The sequence below is a fragment of the Corylus avellana genome, chromosome 10 (genome assembly GCF_965113065.1).
Source record: "Corylus avellana chromosome 10, dhCorAvel1.hap1.2, whole genome shotgun sequence".
NCBI lineage: Eukaryota > Viridiplantae > Streptophyta > Magnoliopsida > Fagales > Betulaceae > Corylus > Corylus avellana.
This window is the reverse complement of record NC_142499.1, coordinates 175,380-194,193: the sequence shown is the minus strand read 5'-3', so window position 1 is coordinate 194,193 and position 18,814 is coordinate 175,380. Positions and strand designations below refer to the sequence as shown.

Sequence of the window (18,814 nt, the reverse complement as noted above, 5' to 3'; positions counted from 1 at the left end):
AAAGGGGAATGCTTCACTTCATTCTACCCACCATCTTCACTTCATCATTTTGATTTTTTCAAAAAAAAAATAATAATAATAAGTAAAGAGAGAAGAGATGGTGGGTAGAATGCAACCAAAAGTAAAGAAAAACAGGGCAGGCTGTCCCGGCTTGCCTGGACAAATTGGTTTTATATAAGAAACTTTTATATTTACTACTCCAATTATTAGAATCTCTATGCGTTGTTAGAATCCAGTGGTTTCCAAAGGAAAATGCAATTAGAATCATGACTAATGTCAGGTTAGATGCTTAAAGCCTGTAGCCATCAGTAGTAGTCATATATGACGCAATGTCTGACGTAGTGTTTCATAGAATTCCATGGCATAGGATTAAATGATTCTAAACTACTTTAATAATAGAATATGGAGTCGTAATGAAAAATGCACTTCTAATTGGATGATGGGACATTGGTACTCCAATACTCTTGTACTGAAATTGAAAAGATAAGAATCCTTCTGGTTCTCTCTAGTTTCTAACCTTATTATTATTATGGCTTCAGAAACCAGCAATGCTGCTAACACAGCCCCAACCCCATCTTTACCACTCCAAGACCGAGTTGCCATCGTGACTGGGGCGTCCCGAGGGATCGGCCGAGCCATCGCGCTCCACTTAGCCTCTCTCGGCGCTAAACTCGTCATCAACTACACCTCCAACTCAACCCAAGCTGACCTTGTAGCCTCCGAGATCAATTCCTCTGCCTCTAGTTCTAGTTCTCCCCACACCCCACAAGCCATCACGGTCCGTGCCGATGTCTCCGACCCAACCCAGGTCAAGTCTCTCTTCGACAAAGCCCAGGAGGTATTCAACTCGCCCCTCCACATCTTGGTCAACTCCGCAGGAGTTGCAGATCCCAAGCACTCAACACTTGCTAATACTTCTGTGGAGGATTTTGATCATATCTTCAGGTAACTCTTTGGCTCTTTGCATCAAAACATTTTACTCTCAAACAACAACAAAGATATATAATTGATTAATAAGCCACATGTTGAACACAAGCTGTTAATAATTAATGTTTCTAAAAATCTAATCAAATTTGTTTACGCTTGTTTTAGTGTGAATGCTAGAGGGGCATTCTTGTGCGCTAGAGAGGCAGCAAACCGGCTCAAACGTGATGGTGGGGGTCGAATTATACTGGTATCATCATCCTTGGTGGGTGCATTGAAGCCGTGTAGTAGCGCATACACAGCATCAAAGGCCGCGGTGGAGGCTATGGCAAAGATACTGGCAAAGGAGCTCAAGGGGAGTAGACTTACTGTAAATTGTGTAGCGCCGGGGCCAATTGCCACTGAACTATTTTTCGCTGGAAAGACAGAGGAGCAGGTGAAGAGGGTGATTGAGGAATGCCCCCTTGACAGGCTGGGTGAGACCAACGATGTGGCTCCTATTGTTGGGTTTTTGGCTAGTGACGCCAGTGAGTGGGTTAATGGGCAGGTTATTCGCGTTAATGGTGGCTATGTTTAGTATTATATTTATATATCTCTCTTTATGTAGCTTTCTTCCTTCCTTCCTTCTTGTAATGGTAAGGTCGCACAAGGGTCTGTGCCTTAGTTTGTATCTTTAATTAGCTCAATAAAAGCTGTCAACTTTTCTGTTTGACGGCCATGTTTCAAGTTTTCTTTTTTCAATCATAAAATCTGGTTTCAATGAAATATTCCTCCGGCGTCCATATTGATCCATAAGAGTTAATAAGACTAATGAGCTCTCCAAATGTCACTTATCTATAATTTCATAATTAACTTAATCAAAATGGATGTGTATTGCTACTGAATCTGTTGGGCGCAGCCATAACACCATCATAGGTAGATAACAGGATGATGTGAGGACCTTATCATGAGTAGCAATATTGCTATGAAATGGGCATGCATCAAATTCTGCAATTGTCCATCCTTATGAGACCACAGTTTAAAAGATTATAATCCAAATATTTCTATTAAAATATTAATCAACTTTTTAAGATATATGACAATATAATAAAAAGCCCGATCTCTAATTGTAGTAGAAATAGTGACGGAATGAAATAAGCTAAAATTCTACCATCTCACTGATTGAATCGTTGGATCAACTTCCAAGCTATGTTTTTGACAACTGAGATGAATTGGCAATCAGTGAATATGTTGCAATCTTTTATAAGAGGAAAAATCAACGAGCCATTGTTTCTTTCGGAATTTGTGACAATTTTGAAAATCAATTGGAGGGTATATACGTCATTTCACTTAGTGTGGGGGAAGATATTCGGGAATATTTGAAAATAATATGTGGCAATGGTTTTTTTCCGTGAGAGGGCTGTTTTGAAACTCTTCAAACAGTGTACAGTACAACAACACTGCAATGAGTAACTGAAGTTGGAAAACGAATCAAAGTAGTCTTTTTTAATCAATTATCGCTCAACTTTCAACGTTGTAGGTATTGTGAATGGCACAGTTCATAACACAGGGACGGTTGAAGCTGCTCTTCAGTGGTGACGGAGTGTCACTTGGGTTGGAACCCAAAGACCCATTTCACTCTAAGCCCAGATCAGTTCAAACCCAAGTGCGCAGGCTCAGGTTTCTTGGCTCTACAACTCGACTTTTCTCTTCTTCTTCTTCCGTGAACAACAAGTCCAGCAATTTCAGTGCGGAGGCAAGCCTTAATGTTAGTGATGATGAAGGTGTTTATGAGGAGGATGATGGTTTTGTCTATGATGATGAGTTTGAGAGGGATGATTTGTCCGATTTCAGAGGGCTGGTCTTGGACATCTCATACAGGTCAGTTTCTCTTTTATGACCCACTTGCTTATTATAGTCCATTTTATCAAATTTTTATTCTTTGTTTAGTAGATTTTTTAAAAAAAAATATTAAACTAAGAAATATTTTAAGCACAGTAGAATTAACTAATTCGTTGACCGTTTTGCTGACAATTTCATCAATCTGCATTTAGGTTGTTCTTGGCTCTAATTTATGTATTCTGTTCTAGGTAGAGTCGAACTGAGTTTGTATTAAATACAACAAGTATCAGATTTTCAGGAGTAAATTCAACAAGTATTCTGTTCTATGTAGAATCGAACTGCCTATCTCATATTTTAACAAACTAGTTAAACTGCATCAAGAGTATAAAATCAGAGAATTCGTCCTCATTAGAAATGAACTAAAGTAATTCTTGGAAATTTCATAAGAACTAAATGTTTGAAGCAAGTTAATTTTTTTTATTTTTTTAATGCATTTTACATGTATAAAAATTGACTGCCGTCAGGCATGGTCACAGAAAGTTCAGTTCCGATCAGGCAATTTTCTCCCAAAAGCTCAAATATTTCTAGATATCTAAGAGATAGATTCAGGGAAAATATTTGAAATAACCATATAAAAGAATGTAAGAACCTGTCAGCATAAGGACTTGCATGGTTTTTTGCTTAAGGTTCTGATCACTGTTGTCCTGTGCCAGGCCAATCAATGTTGTCTGCTGGAAGCGTGCTATTTGTTTGGAATTCATGGAGAAGGTTAGATTGCTTTCACCTATTCATGTTGGAATTTTGGACATTAGCAAAGTAACCTTGCTGGTATTATCATTCGAGCTCTTTATGCAATTACTTACTTTTCATTGAAACTTTATTTTATCAAAAAAATGAGGAAACCTTGATGTCATTCAAGTATAAATTTTTTTGATCAGTGAATAGCACGTTTAGTCTTTAAAAATGGATAATTAACAGCCTTCATGTGCTCTTCTAGGTCAGTGTGTTGCACATCTAAATTTTTACTACTTTGCATCTGCGATCACAACATAAATGCCATCTTTCTCCATACCCAATAGTCCTTTTGTCTAAATTGTCATTAGAAGTTGGAACTTTACCTGCTTCTCCTTTCTCCCTGTATGTATGCACACTCACAGACAAAAACAATTTTTTTTTCTTTCCTTTTTGGTAATTCCACTTAGGAACATATACTTATGAGATAAGTTTGTTTTAACGTTTCAGTCTTAAACTTGTTTTTATCCAGGCGGATGTGCTAGAATATTATGATCAGACGGTAAATTCCCCAAATGGATCCTTCTACATACCAGCGGTCTTGAGGGTATGCACTCAAGGAGTACTTTTGGTTTATTAATATTTGTTTTGCTTTGCTCCTGGGATTATACTATTGCTGTTTGTTCTTTGACACCTTTTTTATTTTATTTTGTTTGATTTTTTTAAAGTTATTTTTTAGAATTTTCAGGCTTTTCCCTCTTTACTGTACATGTGTCCTCTAGTCCAGTTAAACTGACCGTATCCAATTCTGCTTCCAGGTTCCCAATTTACTGCAGGTTATAAGGAGGAGAAGAATTAAGAGCACCCTTAGTCGTAGAAACATACTAAATCGAGACAATTACACTTGTCAGTAAGTATTTTGCTCGTGAACATTATTGCTCAACTTAAATTAGTTTAATTTAGTAAGCAAACAATATTTTACAAAACAAACAACATTTTCATGTGCATTCACATTCGCCTCAACAAATGTTTAGCTAAATGACCACATTTGTCTATTTTAGCTATCTACTTTTTAAAAGCACCTACATCCGACTCAACATTTTAGCTATCAACTTTCACTTTTTTATTTAAAATATTATTTATTTATCTACTTTCCCTATTCCCAAAGAAGAGACAGAACAATATTAGATTTTTTTATTATTATCATAAATGCATTGTTGAGCTACAGTGCTCAACAACTTTGTTGAGCACTGTAGCTACTCAACAAACGTTTGGTTACTTTGCTGAGCCAGATGTAGTGTTTTTAACAACATAGCTCAACAAAATAGCCAAAAGGTTATTTTATTGATCCGGATGTAAGTGCTCTTACCCAATTATAATAGTTTTTAATATTTTTTTAATTGTGGTTTATTAATTTAGTTCGAGTTGGAAACTCTTTATGACCCTCAAGTATGAATCTCATGCAAAACCTCAAGGATTAGAGCTATTTCTCTCTCTTTCTTACTCGTGGGTTCTCTATGATAACCTATTCTTTGCTGCTGTAATGCAACTTCGCCTTTTGTGATAAAAATTCCACTTTCGAATGATTTATTAACTATTTTCTGGAGATACCAGAAGCATAATGTCATCTGGTTTTTTGCTTATATTTGGAATATAGACCTAAATACAGGAAATTGTTGGTTAAATTCACACTTGGTGTTGCACCAGAACCTCTTTTAGGTTTTCTGTTTTCTTTGCCTTGAATTACTTACTTTCCTTTTCCAATGAAGTTTGAAGTGTATGATAAACTTCAGCCTGTTAGTCTGATAGTTATATGCTGCCCTTTAAGATGTTACGCCACATAGCTTGTATACTAAGGGACACATGTAGCCTTTTAGTCTGATAATTATATGCTGCCCTTTAAGATGTTACGTCACATGGCTTGTATACTAAGTGACACATGTCTTTTCTCAACAGGTATTGTTCTTCACGTGAAAATTTAACCATTGATCATGTTTTTCCAGCTGCACGAGGTGGAGAATGGAACTGGGAAAATCTGGTAAGACAATATATTAGACAGATTTGTAACTAAACATTACACCAACTGTCATTCATATTGTGTATCCTTATTACAGACCCTTTTAGTGCACTTTTATTGTTATTATCTGTAGGGAAACGAAAATGTTAGAGAGTCGTGTAAAGGACTGGAGGAGTTTTTTCTGAGAACATGAAAATCAGAAGAGACCATAACAAAAACAGCACTACAGAGACCACATTTAGTTGAGTATACACTTGTGAGTGAGCGTAAAAAGATTGAGTCCTACATTGGAAAGATGTCACAAATGTGGGTAGTTAATACAAAACAATTGGGCTCAAACCCATAGGCTTCAGCTTTTTGGCTAAGTGATGTCTCTACATGCCATATTATGATCTCATTGAAAGAATCCCCTAGGTGTGAGTTTCCTTAACAAATATTTGGTTGAATAAAGCTGGTGTAGTTGATGAATACATATAAGAGAATAGAAAAGTGAATGTTTTGGTTCTGGTAGGTTTCCTATGTTTTTGGTCTTTTACCTCTTGAGTTCATGGCAGAGGTCAATTGACATTTTCAAGAAACATCAGTGCTGCTACTGTGCTTGTAACCATAAGCAATATAAAGGATGTTACTATACTAAGTTTTGGATACTCATGAGTAAAAAAATATGCATTAAAATTTGAAGATGGAAAAAGATGGAAGCTCAAGCGGTACATCAAGTCCTCAATAAATCACCTCCTATGGTTGCATACAAAAACTCCAAAGAAGATAGGGGAGGAGAGATTGTATCAGAAATCCAGTCCAATTAAGTTAAAAGAAATTCATCATTGATCTTAGTGAGAGGACACTTCACTCTGTCAATTGTATAACTATTTCACCTTAAAATGGATGAATCAGAAAACCATTTTCTGGGTTATGTTTTTCATCTCACTTCTTCACTGTTATGAATAATAATAATAATACGAAGTTGACCAAAAACCCTAATTGAGGAATATGTTAAAATAAAGTTGGAAAAGTAGTTCTAAAATGATTGCATTAATCCTAAAATATAACTTAGCTGCTATCACCTATTATGAGAAAGGACTAACCATGGCCTTCAAAAATTTTGAGAACAAATATGATACTGGAAATCACGTTAGAAGAGCTTTTCATGATAGAATATGTGTAATGAAATGTTACTTTTCACTGCAAAGAAAACATTAATATTTCCACACTGCAAAGATAAATAGCTCACATAGAGTGTGGGCCCCTCCAAATTTTCATAAAAGTCACAATTTTGAAAATTTCTTCTAAATCTTAGGTATTTTTTATGAAATGAACCCCCCAAAATTAAGTTTTACCTTCAAAGCTTCAAAATTTTTACATTTTTAGTTTTGAACCCCCACAATTATTTTTCGAGTTCTGCCCCTGTTATTAGGTGAAATTGGGCTTTACAATTGATTCTAAGAAAGCCCTAAATTGACTAGTTTTTTTAAGATGATAACGTAGATGTGGCTAGTTCTTTTCCTAAATCATTACAAATAGTATTAGAGCAAGGAAGAGAGTTTCTACTAACTATAGTTTCATCACACAACCATTCACTTCTAAAATCTAACTTTACTCATGGTGTGTGCTTCTTTTTAATTAAAGGTTACTGCTTGTGCCAAATGCAATTCAAAGAAAGGTCGAAAAACTTTAGAGGAAGCAAGTATGAGGCTGATTAACGTCCCAAAGGTAATAATCCTTACCATACTGCTCTTCATATATTATAGTTAATTGTATCATTTCACTGTAAATGAGATTCCTTTTACAGCATAATTCACTAATTGAAACATAACAAATGTTCGAAGATATAGCAGAAAAATAATGGGTCTTTACTTTCATTTTTGCTGTAACTACACTCCATATCCTCAATCTTTCAGATACCAAAAGACTATGACATAGTTGCCATACCACTAACAAGTGCAGCGTTAAGGATGCTGACAGTAAGAAAGGGGACGCCTGACGAATGGCGTCAATATCTGTCAAAGCCCTACTCAGAGCCATGAGGGTATCAGTTGTGGCAACTGTATATTCCTGTGCTTTGTACAGATTGAATCTTCTTATTCTTAATGCTGAAGTCACCCAGAAGAACCTCAAATTTTATGTATTCCATTGCGGTGCAAGCATTTTACTTTCTTTCCCTCAGAAATTGTAAGAAATCTATGTATATTAATCATCTATCAAATATGGTAATTTGGATCTTGCTTTTAACCTTTTCTTTCTATGTTTCAAACTAAGGTACTGAATTTACACACAACTGATTTCACCCTTTCTTCCATACCATAAGGGGAAGGATGATTGTGTGGATCAAGACTGGTGATAGGATCTATCCACTATTAAGCATAGGGGAATAACTCATTAATTTGTGCCAGGACCGTGGCTACTTCCCTTCTACAAGCTGCATCTGATTCAAGTTGGTACAATTAAACTATTTGATGATATTTCATATTGACTTTTATTTATATAGAATCTCTGACATGTATGGATGCCATTGCTCAGAAGTTCTTGCTTAAAAGGCAATTACAATTAATTGTTCCCATGGATGTGATGTTTTCATTGATTGATAACTTGCAAGTACTCTGCTTCAGTTGAAATTTTGAGGGGTTGATTATTACTTCTTAAACTATGTTAGAAGGCATGAATTACTTTAGTGTATGAACAAAGGAAACATTGTTATTTTAGCTCGACCTATTTAATTAAACGGGTCAGCCACTTCAATCTTAATCATTCAATTTCGTGTTAGATTCATAAGAAGTTTGTGGATTGTATAAAAAAGTGTTGGCCCAATTGCCACTTGCCATGCTTGAGGACTTTTTCAGGATATGGATGGACAGAATCATACCCTGAGGAGCATTTTTCTATCTACCTAATGATATTTATTGATTTATTCTCTAAAGTTGAAGAGTCATCACCCATCCCTTACAATAATTGCTTGCGATGTCCCACATTATATGTAGCCGTTGGGTGTAGTCTGTCCCCGGTGCCATTATTCAATCTTGCAGCAGCAATGAATCCTCAACCAGCCCCAGTCAATTTCATAGTTCACTTTTGCCTTTTCTTTCTTCTCAGGGGCATCGGATGGTAAATTTAATAAAATTTATTTATTTTGTGTTTGAGATTAAGTTCCTTTGATGTGGATGTGATTGAAGCAGTGAATAAATCTATTATTGTCTTTGGGTCCATCAATCGTACAATGTTGATTAATGATGTAAGATATATCACATTCACAGAATCACAGATGTGGTTTAGAGCCTAAATGAATTACTCCTTCACCAAAGTCTCCCACCAAGACTTCATTATGCACGACGTCTCGGTCGGTGGAAGCCACATGTAAATTCAATATTCTGATTTTTCGAAAACTCGTTAAAATTTAATGTCTTTTTTCTCAAAACAAACACAATTTCGGTAGAAAACTCATTAAAGGATCTGCCACCTGCAGATTCGCACTCCATAAGCTTTCCTCCTCAGCTCAAAATTCTCAATGAAGAAGCTGGACTACATTATAACATCAATTGGTAGGACGTAATATAATGTTTAATAGACTATTCTTGGTGGGATACGTATGAGATTTTACTTTTATAAAGCCTTGTTTTCCACTTGACCTCCCAACACACGTCTACGACAAATTTAGAGAAGTACCACTTTATTAAAATGGGATATGGTAAAGGCAACATCTTAATGGCCTAAATTTTTCTGTGATTTGGAACCTCAACAAATGTACCTTTCTTAAAGTGTAATGGGTACATTGGACATGAAATGATAGGTTAAAACCAAATTTCCAGCATGAATATATGAATATCTCTTTAAAGTGTCATTTAAAAATAAATAAATAAAGATATCTAAAAGTGTCGGCTAGCATAAAACGTAGTGGTCGTTTTTTTTTTTTCTAAGCAGATAGTGGTCGTTTTCGTTTAAGATGACTGAGACGATGGTAGTCGGCAGAGTAGCAATGTATAATTCATCTGCCACTCCAGTTTGAAATCTGTAAAAACAATCCGGCTACCTGCAGTACACACTGCTATTCTGCTCAGACCATCACAAATGTTATCATCCATTGGGAGGCATCACTGCATTACATTTATGAGGCCCCACTAATTAATTACTTCATAAACGCCCCTATTCATTCATTCATTCATTCCCCTCGTCTCTTTACCAAATAAAAAAATATCTACATAGACTTTAAGAGGTAGTTCAATCGATTGGGATCACGCTTAATGAATCGGAGGTCACTAGTTCGAATCTCCCTCCCCCCTTATTGTCCGGGCATGTTAAAAAAAAAAAAAAAAAATCTACATATAAAGAAAGAAAGAAAGGGGTCTTTGGTCTTTTTAGGTGGTAAAACTAAAACCGTCTCTTATTCTTGAGAAAAAAAAAAAATGTTAACTTGGTATGGTAGTAAAACTGTAAAACCGAGAAAAGGGACAGGGCTTGGAAAGAAGAGGACATATATTGATATTGGTGGTATGTGGACCGTGGTAAACAGCGGAGAGGGATGGGGATGTGGGGATGTGGGCTTTGCTCTGTTTGGTTGAGTAAAAATTTTGATTTGTTTCTTTAGCTTTATCTGCCGACACAAAACGAGGCCATAAAGAGGGCACTCAGAGACAGCTTAGCAATGCATTTTTCTTCTCCCTCTTTTCTTTTCTTTTATCCTTCTTCTCTCACTTTCCCAAACCCTCTCTCTCTCTCTCTCTCTCTCTCTCTCGTGGTGTATTCAAAATATATTACTGCTAGTATTTTGCTTTGTGGCCATGGATTTCTGCCGAAATGTGTCAGTTTCCGGTGAATACCAGCAAGAACAGGTCCTTTCACCGCCTTGCTCCAAGCTCGGTGGCCTTTCGACCAGTCTTGACGACCTCTTCTCTGCTCAGAACACGGTTAGTCTTTTATTTTTATTTTTATTTTTTTTTGGGCGTTTTTTACGCATAGTTTTCCTTTCTTTCGTTCTCTGAGCAGAGTTCTGGCGGTGCCCTCATCAATTTCTTTTGTTTGCCTCTACTTTTAAAAGTTCCACTACATAGGTTTTTCTTTTGTTTTTCCATTTTGTGTTCCTTGTGCTTACTAGGTTTTACCCTTTTTGTATCTTCTGCTTCTTATACCATTTTGGTTGGTTGAGTTTCACACCCATATCACATTTCACCAATATGCAGCATATGCTCACTCATATGGGTCTTACTGATTTTGGGGGTTTTGTTTTTCGGTGACTGAAAATGCGCAGGAAGTGGATGTTAGCGTAGAATGGCTGTCAGTATTAGTTGAAGACTGTCTATACAGCACAGGGAACTGCCTCCCGGCACCCTCTAGTGTTCAAACCACAAGTACAAACCCAAAACCCTCAAAGCCCTTGCAGAAACCCCATCAGAGCCCGGCTTCCCTGCAAAATTTTGTAGTGCCAGGCAAGGCCAGAAGCAAAAGAAAAAGGGCCGCCGCAACCCCTAAAACGAAGAGCTCTTTAAGCATCTGGTCACATCACGCAGACCCACATAGCATGACCAGCTCGGACCCTCCTCTGCTCCAGCAGGCTTACTGGTTGGCTGACAGTGAACTCATTGTGCCCAAAAAGGAGGAAATTAGCAACATTGTAAGAGATGATGAGGCGGAAGAAACAAGGGAAGAAGGAGGAGAGGAGGAGGAGGAAGAGGAAGAGGAAGAGGAAGAGGAGGAGAAGGGATTAATGGTGAACAATGAGCAGCAGGGAGCGCCAAGGAGGTGCACCCATTGCCTATCACAGAGGACCCCACAATGGAGGGCAGGACCATTGGGCCCAAAGACACTGTGCAATGCATGTGGGGTGAGGTACAAGTCGGGTAGGTTGCTGCCAGAGTATAGGCCAGCGAAGAGTCCTACTTTTGTGAGCTATTTGCACTCCAACTCTCACAAGAAAGTCATGGAGATGAGAATGGCTTTTCTGTCTTCCATCCCCACTGGCCAGTGACTTCATTTCATTTTCCCATGTAAAACAAATCAAGTTTAGATAGAAAAATTCGGAGATAATTAGATTAGTAGTGCAGACTCTCACTCTAGTGTAAAACCCATGGGTTCCCACCCTTCCCTTGCTACTATTCAATTTCATGCAGTTTTTTTTTTTTTTATCCTTAATTTTATCTGCTGGAATCCCAAGGAAATATATCACTAAAGTTCAAATTTGAAGGTGAAAAATATCTAGGCCTGAAGGGGGAAAAGCTGTGACTCATGATAGAAAGCAGTCAAGAGTGAAGAGAAGATGACCTATATGTTTAAATAATATGTTTAAATTGTGCAGTTGTTGGCAGCTTTTAGAATTTTTGAGAAACTGACCCAAAACAATAGTATTATAGTACAAAGGTTAAAAGAAAATAATAATAATTTTTATTTTTATTTAATATTCTGAAGATGGAGACCAAGAACAAGGAGCGCATGCACGTGAGTTTTAATTGTACATGTTTTACCTACTGATTTGGATTTCTGGAATCTCTTGTCCTTCTCTCCTCTCCTCTCCTCTCCTCTGCAGTGTACCCACTTTCCCCCCCAAAAATTTCCCTCCCACTTTATTGTCACACCTACTCTTCACGCGCGAGCGGGATCAAGAACTTTTTATTAAAATATATATATATATATATATTTATGAATATCCAAAATATATATTTTAGAAAAGAAAGGAAGGTGGAAAGTTAATTCAACCATTGTTTAATTCAATATAATTATTACTTTTTCAAAAATCTCAGTGTTAATAATATTCATGGAAAGTCTCAGCTAATATCCATAAATTCTTCTCTAACATTAATTTGAAAGTTGCATTGTTCGAAAGAGATATAAATAAATAATTAAATTCTCATTAGATGGAAAGTCTCCAACGCCACCTCGTTCCACGGAATCCTATTCAATTACAACCCACCCTCTTTATAAATTTTTATTTTTTCAGATGTTAGAAGCACTTGAATATAAAAGATATTACATTTTAAAAGGCTAGAAGAATAAATTTTATTTTTTAAAAAATATTCTATATAAATCAAAATAAATATTTAAATATAAAAAATGGCCCACTTAAGCTTATTGTTTTAGGCCTCAAAATCTATTGAATTAGCCTGAGGTGCATGTAGCATCACTTTTTGTATAAATCATTTTCTATTGCTCTCTCGTACCTTTGGACAGATAATTGTGAAAGAGTCTACCTGCCTGAACAGATCTTGAGTCATTGGAACACTTGTTTAGACAAGTGAGCTCCACAAGGGCCCTCTTACAATTGTTTATCCAAATTTAAATTGTAATTAAAATAGATAAGCAACTGCAATAGATCTTAATCTTACTTTCAAAAGCTTTTTATTTATTTCTTGGCAACTCATTTTCAGTTTCTCTTTCTTCTTTGTAGTTCCTTAGATTATATAAGAAAATAAATTTGATAATTTTTCGTGTCTTTTTTGAATCATTTTTAAGATTGCAGACAAACAAGAACAAAATAACAAATTTTCGAAAAAATTAAAAAAAAAATATATATCAGGCCAAAACAAGTGATACGGAGTGTAAATGTGAGGTATGAGTATGAATGTTGTGAATTGTGAGAGTGCAATTGTGAAGACATTACGGGACAGAGAGACATCTTTTATCATCCTTTTTCCCTCTATAGACTGTAGTCTCGTAGATAATTGGCCTTCAAATTTACAACTTTCAAAATTCGATGAATTAAATTACCATCACGTCACGCGAAAAGTAGAAGAAGAACACCGACAGATGATTTTAGGCGGTGGTTGCTTAGCAACTTACCATGTGTTATATTGTCATACCACTCATATCATGTCTTGGGGGCCCACTTTCAAAACAAAATCCTTTCTACTCTACCTCCTTTGTATTTGAAAATGGCCAACCAATTTAAATATGGGCAATTGTTACTATTTATTAAAAAGTAATAAATTAAACTGTCACCGAGAGGTAACTCAATCAGTTAAGATTACGCGTAATAAAGTGAAAGTCACTAGTTTGAATCCCCATTTCTCCCTCATGTGTGAACATGTCAAAAATAATAATAATAATAATAATTTAAAATCTCAACTTACAACAATATTTAGTTCGGTAGGCTATAGAGATTATCAAAAAATTTCTACTAAATCTCAATATATAGTCCGTAAAATTACCAACTTTATTGACTAAGTCGGTGCGGTAGCCGAAACACCCATTATTGTTACCGGCTTAGTCCACACCCAGTGACCCACCCCTAAGAAGAATGACAACAATAAGATTGTTTTGGGGTGGTTGGTGACATGAAAATATGCAACCTTGGAGCTGCAAGACATGGGGGGGTGCAAGGGGGGAAGAATATGGTAAATTGGAGATATGCGATGCGCGGCATTAAGATTTGAAATGATATCTTAAATGATTGATGAATTTGACGTTCCCACTCATCCACATTTAAAATTGAAATGGAGCGTTTTTAGTCAAACAAGAGTGTGTAATTGCATAACATAATAAGCTTTTCGAACAAAGCAGCGACTTTTGAAGACATGGAACATGCACAATGCACATAAAGGTGGTTGTGGTTGGCTTCATTATTATGTGTCGGTCACTGCCACTGGGATTGGGAGTGAAGCACAAGAGCCTTTTTTTTTTTGGTCTTGTTAGGGCTTTTTAAATTCATGAGTCTTCTAGGGTTACAAATCAACTGGGTTGGAAGAACTTTTTCCAACCCAGCCTTGGCCTCGTTGAGATCACAAGTCTCTTAATTCATCAAGTCACTCAAAATAGATCAGTTGGATCACATCATAAACAAATCCAAACAAATCATATGCTTTTTATTTATTTATTTTTATTTATTTAGGCAATGGGATATTAATGAATCTGTCAATCTGTGAAGTAAAAGTAACCCCCAAAAGGTTATAAACTAGCAAAAAGAAAAATAATAGTACGCCTGAATCTGATATATCTATAAGAATAAATCTATTGCCACAGAAAGATGAAAATAGTAATAAATACTGAAGTCACCACTGAGGACCCCCGTGAAGAGGATGATGAGGCTATCTGAATGATAAAATTGCAGTTCCCTTGCGAGATATTCTGTGTAGTCGGCGTCGCCAAACCTTCAAAATCACAGGCCAATTCGTTCTGATTTTGTCCCTGGAAATACATGTTAAATGCATACGAGGCATTCCCATTAGCATCCAAGGCATTACAAGAGGAACCATATCCGAGTGATGTGCAATCTGAGAAGGTGCATGCAAAATTTATGTTATCTGCAAGTTTGCTCAGATCCTTGGCATTTGGATTGAACATACACCATTTCGCAGGAAGATATTCCACATTCTGTGCAGGCACAAGAAACTTATTTTGACCCTGACCAGAGACATCCATCGCAAATTTCGGCTGACCGTCATACCTAAAAATTCCCCAATGGCGCTCAAAATTGCCCGGGGCAATGCTCTTGATATCCTCGTCTATAAGACCAAACAAGTAAACTTCTATATATCCAGGGTGCAATGGGGTGCCCTTATTGCCTGCAAGTCTTGGTAATAGCCCGTTATAAAATCTATAAGCATTGCCTACATTGGCATTCTTGTCCCCATCTGTTGGCCACCCCACCTCCCCCACAATAATGGTCATGTTGTCATATCCAGCAGCTTTCAGGGCAGACACCAAGGTATCAAAGTTAGCATCAAAAACATTGGTGTATTGAATCCCATTACCATCAACAACGGGCTGGCTTGCCCCATCAAAAAAGGCGTAGTCAAAAGGGAAGTCGTCATTGCCATAAAGACTAAGGAAAGGGTATATGTTTACTGTGAAAGGCGCATTGTTCTTGCTCAGAAACTGGACAATCTGGGTCATTAGGTCGTTAATATCACTCCGGAACCTTCCGGCAGATGGATAGGGGCTGGTCTGTGGTGAGTTGTAGATATCAGCATTTAAAGGTACAGTGGCCTTAATGGAGTCTCCGACCCCAGCTTCATTAAGGGCATTTTGAATGTTCTGAAGTGCTGGGAAGGTGACATTCAAGAATGAGCCATTGTAGGATGACAGGAAAGGCTCATTCCCAACTGCTGCATATCTGTGCAACATAGATAATATGATCAGAAAGAGACGAGCTTAATTGCAAGTTACCACTTTCACAAATCTACAATACCAAAATTATAAAGATAATAGCAATAAAGACAAATCAAAAGTGTAAGTTCATTATTTCACAAACAGTTTGCTTGAAAGTGAGAACACTGATTGAAGGTATAAAAGTTGTTCCTTTTACAAACTACTAATGTAAAAACAGAAGAAACAAAATTTAACAACATTGCACTCTTCAAGTGCTTAGCTCTTTGAGAAAGCTAAATTTGAGATCAGGTTCCATTCAAATGCTCCAAGTCGATCAAGTCATTGCCAAGGAAGGTTTATCTAATTGGAGAAGAAAGTCCAAGTTACATTCTTCAAAAAGATTTTCTATGATTAGAATTTGAAAATTATTAATTCCCCATAAAAAACAGAACTGAGGTAAATCTAAAAACAACCCTTCCAACTCTTCAATAAACATGCAGCATCTCATAATCGAGGTCCAATGGAAATGATGAAATAAATAACATAGTCCTGTTTCTTAAGTCGGTGTCTATTTTCCAATCGACTTTCCAGATGGAGAAATTTTCTTCCTGCTACTTATTCTTTTCTTCTTCCCGATGCAAAGCCCCCAACAGAAAAGCACCGCTACAAAGAATCTAACGCTCTAAATGATTGCCAAGTAAATATTGAAAGAAAAACTATGTAACGATTTTTTTTTTATCAGAATGAGAAGAAAATCATGTACAATTATACAAGAGAAATCCAGAAATATTCAAGTTGGAGTTAGGTTGGTGATTCCAAGAACCCTTTTCCTTGTTCTACAACTTCTCAGCAATAAATTAAAGCATAATAATTAGAAACAAGGATAAAGGAAAGCATGCACTATACATTATAAAAAGAAAAACAATTTCCAACCAGATCAAATCAATGGCATAGCAATGACGGACACTTGATTTCTAAAACAACTCAGAAAAAAGTTCTAAATTTGTGGAATCGAACGTGTCCTAACAGCCACATATGGCAGATTCAAAAAGAAATTCAATCAATAAACAAAGTAACTTTATACTCAATTACTCTACTGTTAACATCCCAAAAATAGCATTGCTCAATCCCTTCCATATGAATGTGGTCAGAAAAGAAGCCACAAATGAAAGAAAGATATCTCAATGTTTTATCAAATTAAGCAACAGAATCATCAGACAATTACATAAAAAATTAACATCAGTTTATGCGCTCAAGGTAATATACCCCCCCAAAAAAAAAAATATTGATAATTCAATTTAAAAAATAAGTAAGCAAAAAGAAAAGGAAATTGACATACTTGATGTTAACTCCTCCATTGAAGAGATAGCGTGTGACGTTTCTCTGGACCCATTGCTTAGCTCGATCATAGTCGGTCATCACAGCCAGCTGATCATTGGGAATAGCAACCATGACCTCAATATCAGTCCCAGCCAGAGCGCTCATTGTGGACTTCTCGGCATCAAAAAGCTTCACCTTCTTAATCCCGTTGTCTTTCAGCATCTTAGCCACTGCATCTGGTGGCAACTTGTGGCTTGCCATGGTACCCCAGTTCACACCAAGCCCTTCAACACAAACACAACCCAAGAGCCCCACAATCGAAACCCAGTTTAAAAAACACAGTCTCTCCATGATCCGACAGTTTCCTAGGAAACAAACTTTCCAGGAAATTTATGGGTTTTACTAGAAAAAGGAGGGAATTATAGAAAAGCAATAGTCCGTTTTTCTTCACAGAGAAATATGGGGGAGGGAAAAGCAACGGTTTTTTGCAGGTGGGTTCGAGGAATCAGCGAAAATCTAGCGAATTTTTTTCTTCCCGGGAAAAGTGAGAGAAAAAAGAATCCAATAAATATCAAGAGCATCAAGAATATGTATCTGAAAGAAAAAGGTAATAATATGGCATAAAATTATGACTTTGGGAAAAGCATCAAGAGGCCAAGGTTTATCGGAAAAGTGTGGTTGGCGTTATTCTTTGCTTTCTCTTATGTGCTGCGTTATACTGTAAATAGAGATAGGGTGAATGGAGTTACCGAAAGACGATGAGCGTTACGGTTCTGTGAAGCGGGGCGAAAAGAAACAAAAGCGGGGATTTCCCAAGAGCAGTGGCAAAAGGACCATATATATATATATAAAGTAGGGTAATTTTGTCAAAGAAAAAGAGAGAAAGGGAGAGTATCGATGATTGCTATAATAGGCCCAAACGATTAAGGACAAAACCCACTAGGGGAATTGATTAGAAGTTTGAAACCAGATTCCTTCCCCAAAACCGAGGATTGGACAGCTCTCCAACGGCTATTATGTGAGAACGAGAGGGGAATCTCAAAGGAGGAGCGCAGGGGCGCTTGGGGTTGGAAAAACAAACATATATAAAATTACAAGGAAGTGAATAGGGAAGATAGGAGGGTTTCTAAATTTTGCTTGTACTTACAAAAAAAAAAGAAAAAGAAAAAGGTTTCTTCTTTTTACTTCTACTTGAAGGAATGGAAATATGGCTTTGAGTTGTGATGCGGAGGAGGGAAACAGACAACACTCTGTTCTGTCTCGGTTTGGAATCGGTGATGACGTGGCCCACTCATACCTCGTTTTGAGTTCTGACACCGCACGCTTGCCCATGCACAGCAACGTGCACCGCTTGTAAGGGCACGACACGAGCGCAGAATAGGCGCCAAAAAAAAAGAAAAGAAAGAAGGGGTGCGTGCGAAGGGTACTATTGTCATTTTGTAGTTACAGGTTTTTGGTCCGTGAAGTCTCCACTTTTCAGGTGGTCGGTGACCGACATATAACATTGAGGGCCGTATCCGTTTTAGATGGGGGAGTTGCGATTAATAAGTGAAGTGAAGTAGGGGAAGTGGGTTTTTTACTTTTTGGCATTTCATCTCATCCATCCATCCATCAACTTATTTATTTTCTGCGAGTGGTTGTGGACTCCACGTTCCTTCCTTTCTGCACAAGCACAAGTGGGCATTAAAACTATACAACAAAATTAACTTGTACAAAGGAAGGGATCAACCCGTATACCGAAATTGGGGTACCCGATTCTTGATTTTGAGAAACCGAAACCTGGAATCGGGATCTTGGGGTCCCGGTTACCGACCGGTTCGGTTTGTGCCTGATCCGGTAACCAATTTATATATATATATATATATATGCACCCGGTTCCAGTAACCCGGTAAAAACCGGGTTCCAAAAACCGGGTACCGAAATCGAAATCAGGTCTTCAATTTTCTAGTTTCGGTTTCATAGTAATTTTTGACACCCTACGAATAAGTAAAGTAA

General features: G+C 37.1%; 4 protein-coding genes across 5 annotated transcripts; 3 read left to right on the top strand and 1 right to left on the bottom strand.

Annotated features, from left to right (window-relative positions):
• Positions 1-3: 3 nt before the first annotated feature.
• On the top strand, positions 4-1,634 carry LOC132192157 (NADPH-dependent aldehyde reductase-like protein, chloroplastic). The gene is made up of 2 exons (XM_059607408.2): positions 4-945; positions 1,093-1,634. The coding sequence occupies exons 1-2, from the start codon at positions 530-532 to the stop codon at positions 1,499-1,501; spliced, it is 825 nt and encodes a 274-aa protein (XP_059463391.1). The 5' UTR covers positions 4-529; the 3' UTR covers positions 1,502-1,634.
• Positions 1,635-2,311: 677 nt separating this feature from the next.
• On the top strand, positions 2,312-8,097 carry LOC132192362 (HNH endonuclease). 2 transcript variants are annotated; one of them, XM_059607677.2, is made up of 8 exons: positions 2,312-2,784; positions 3,459-3,513; positions 4,010-4,084; positions 4,296-4,387; positions 5,434-5,515; positions 7,121-7,204; positions 7,393-7,663; positions 7,751-8,097. In XM_059607677.2, exons 1-7 carry the CDS (start codon positions 2,453-2,455, stop codon positions 7,516-7,518), a joined length of 846 nt encoding a protein of 281 aa, XP_059463660.1. In that variant the 5' UTR covers positions 2,312-2,452; the 3' UTR covers positions 7,519-7,663; positions 7,751-8,097. The 2 variants fall into 2 exon arrangements, with proteins under 2 accessions (XP_059463660.1, XP_059463661.1); XM_059607678.2 differs by lacking the exon at positions 7,393-7,663.
• A 2,062-nt stretch (positions 8,098-10,159) lies between these two features.
• Positions 10,160-11,604, top strand: LOC132191884 (uncharacterized). Its single transcript, XM_059607005.2, has 2 exons — positions 10,160-10,389; positions 10,731-11,604. The coding sequence occupies exons 1-2, from the start codon at positions 10,264-10,266 to the stop codon at positions 11,445-11,447; spliced, it is 843 nt and encodes a 280-aa protein (XP_059462988.2). The 5' UTR covers positions 10,160-10,263; the 3' UTR covers positions 11,448-11,604.
• Positions 11,605-14,256: 2,652 nt separating this feature from the next.
• LOC132161752 (glucan endo-1,3-beta-glucosidase 8) lies at positions 14,257-17,863 on the bottom strand. Its single transcript, XM_059571935.2, has 2 exons — positions 16,839-17,863; positions 14,257-15,524 (listed from the first exon to the last, which is right to left on the bottom strand). Exons 1-2 carry the CDS (start codon positions 17,168-17,170, stop codon positions 14,420-14,422), a joined length of 1,437 nt encoding a protein of 478 aa, XP_059427918.2. The 5' UTR covers positions 17,171-17,863; the 3' UTR covers positions 14,257-14,419.
• Between the last annotated feature and the right edge of the window lie 951 nt (positions 17,864-18,814).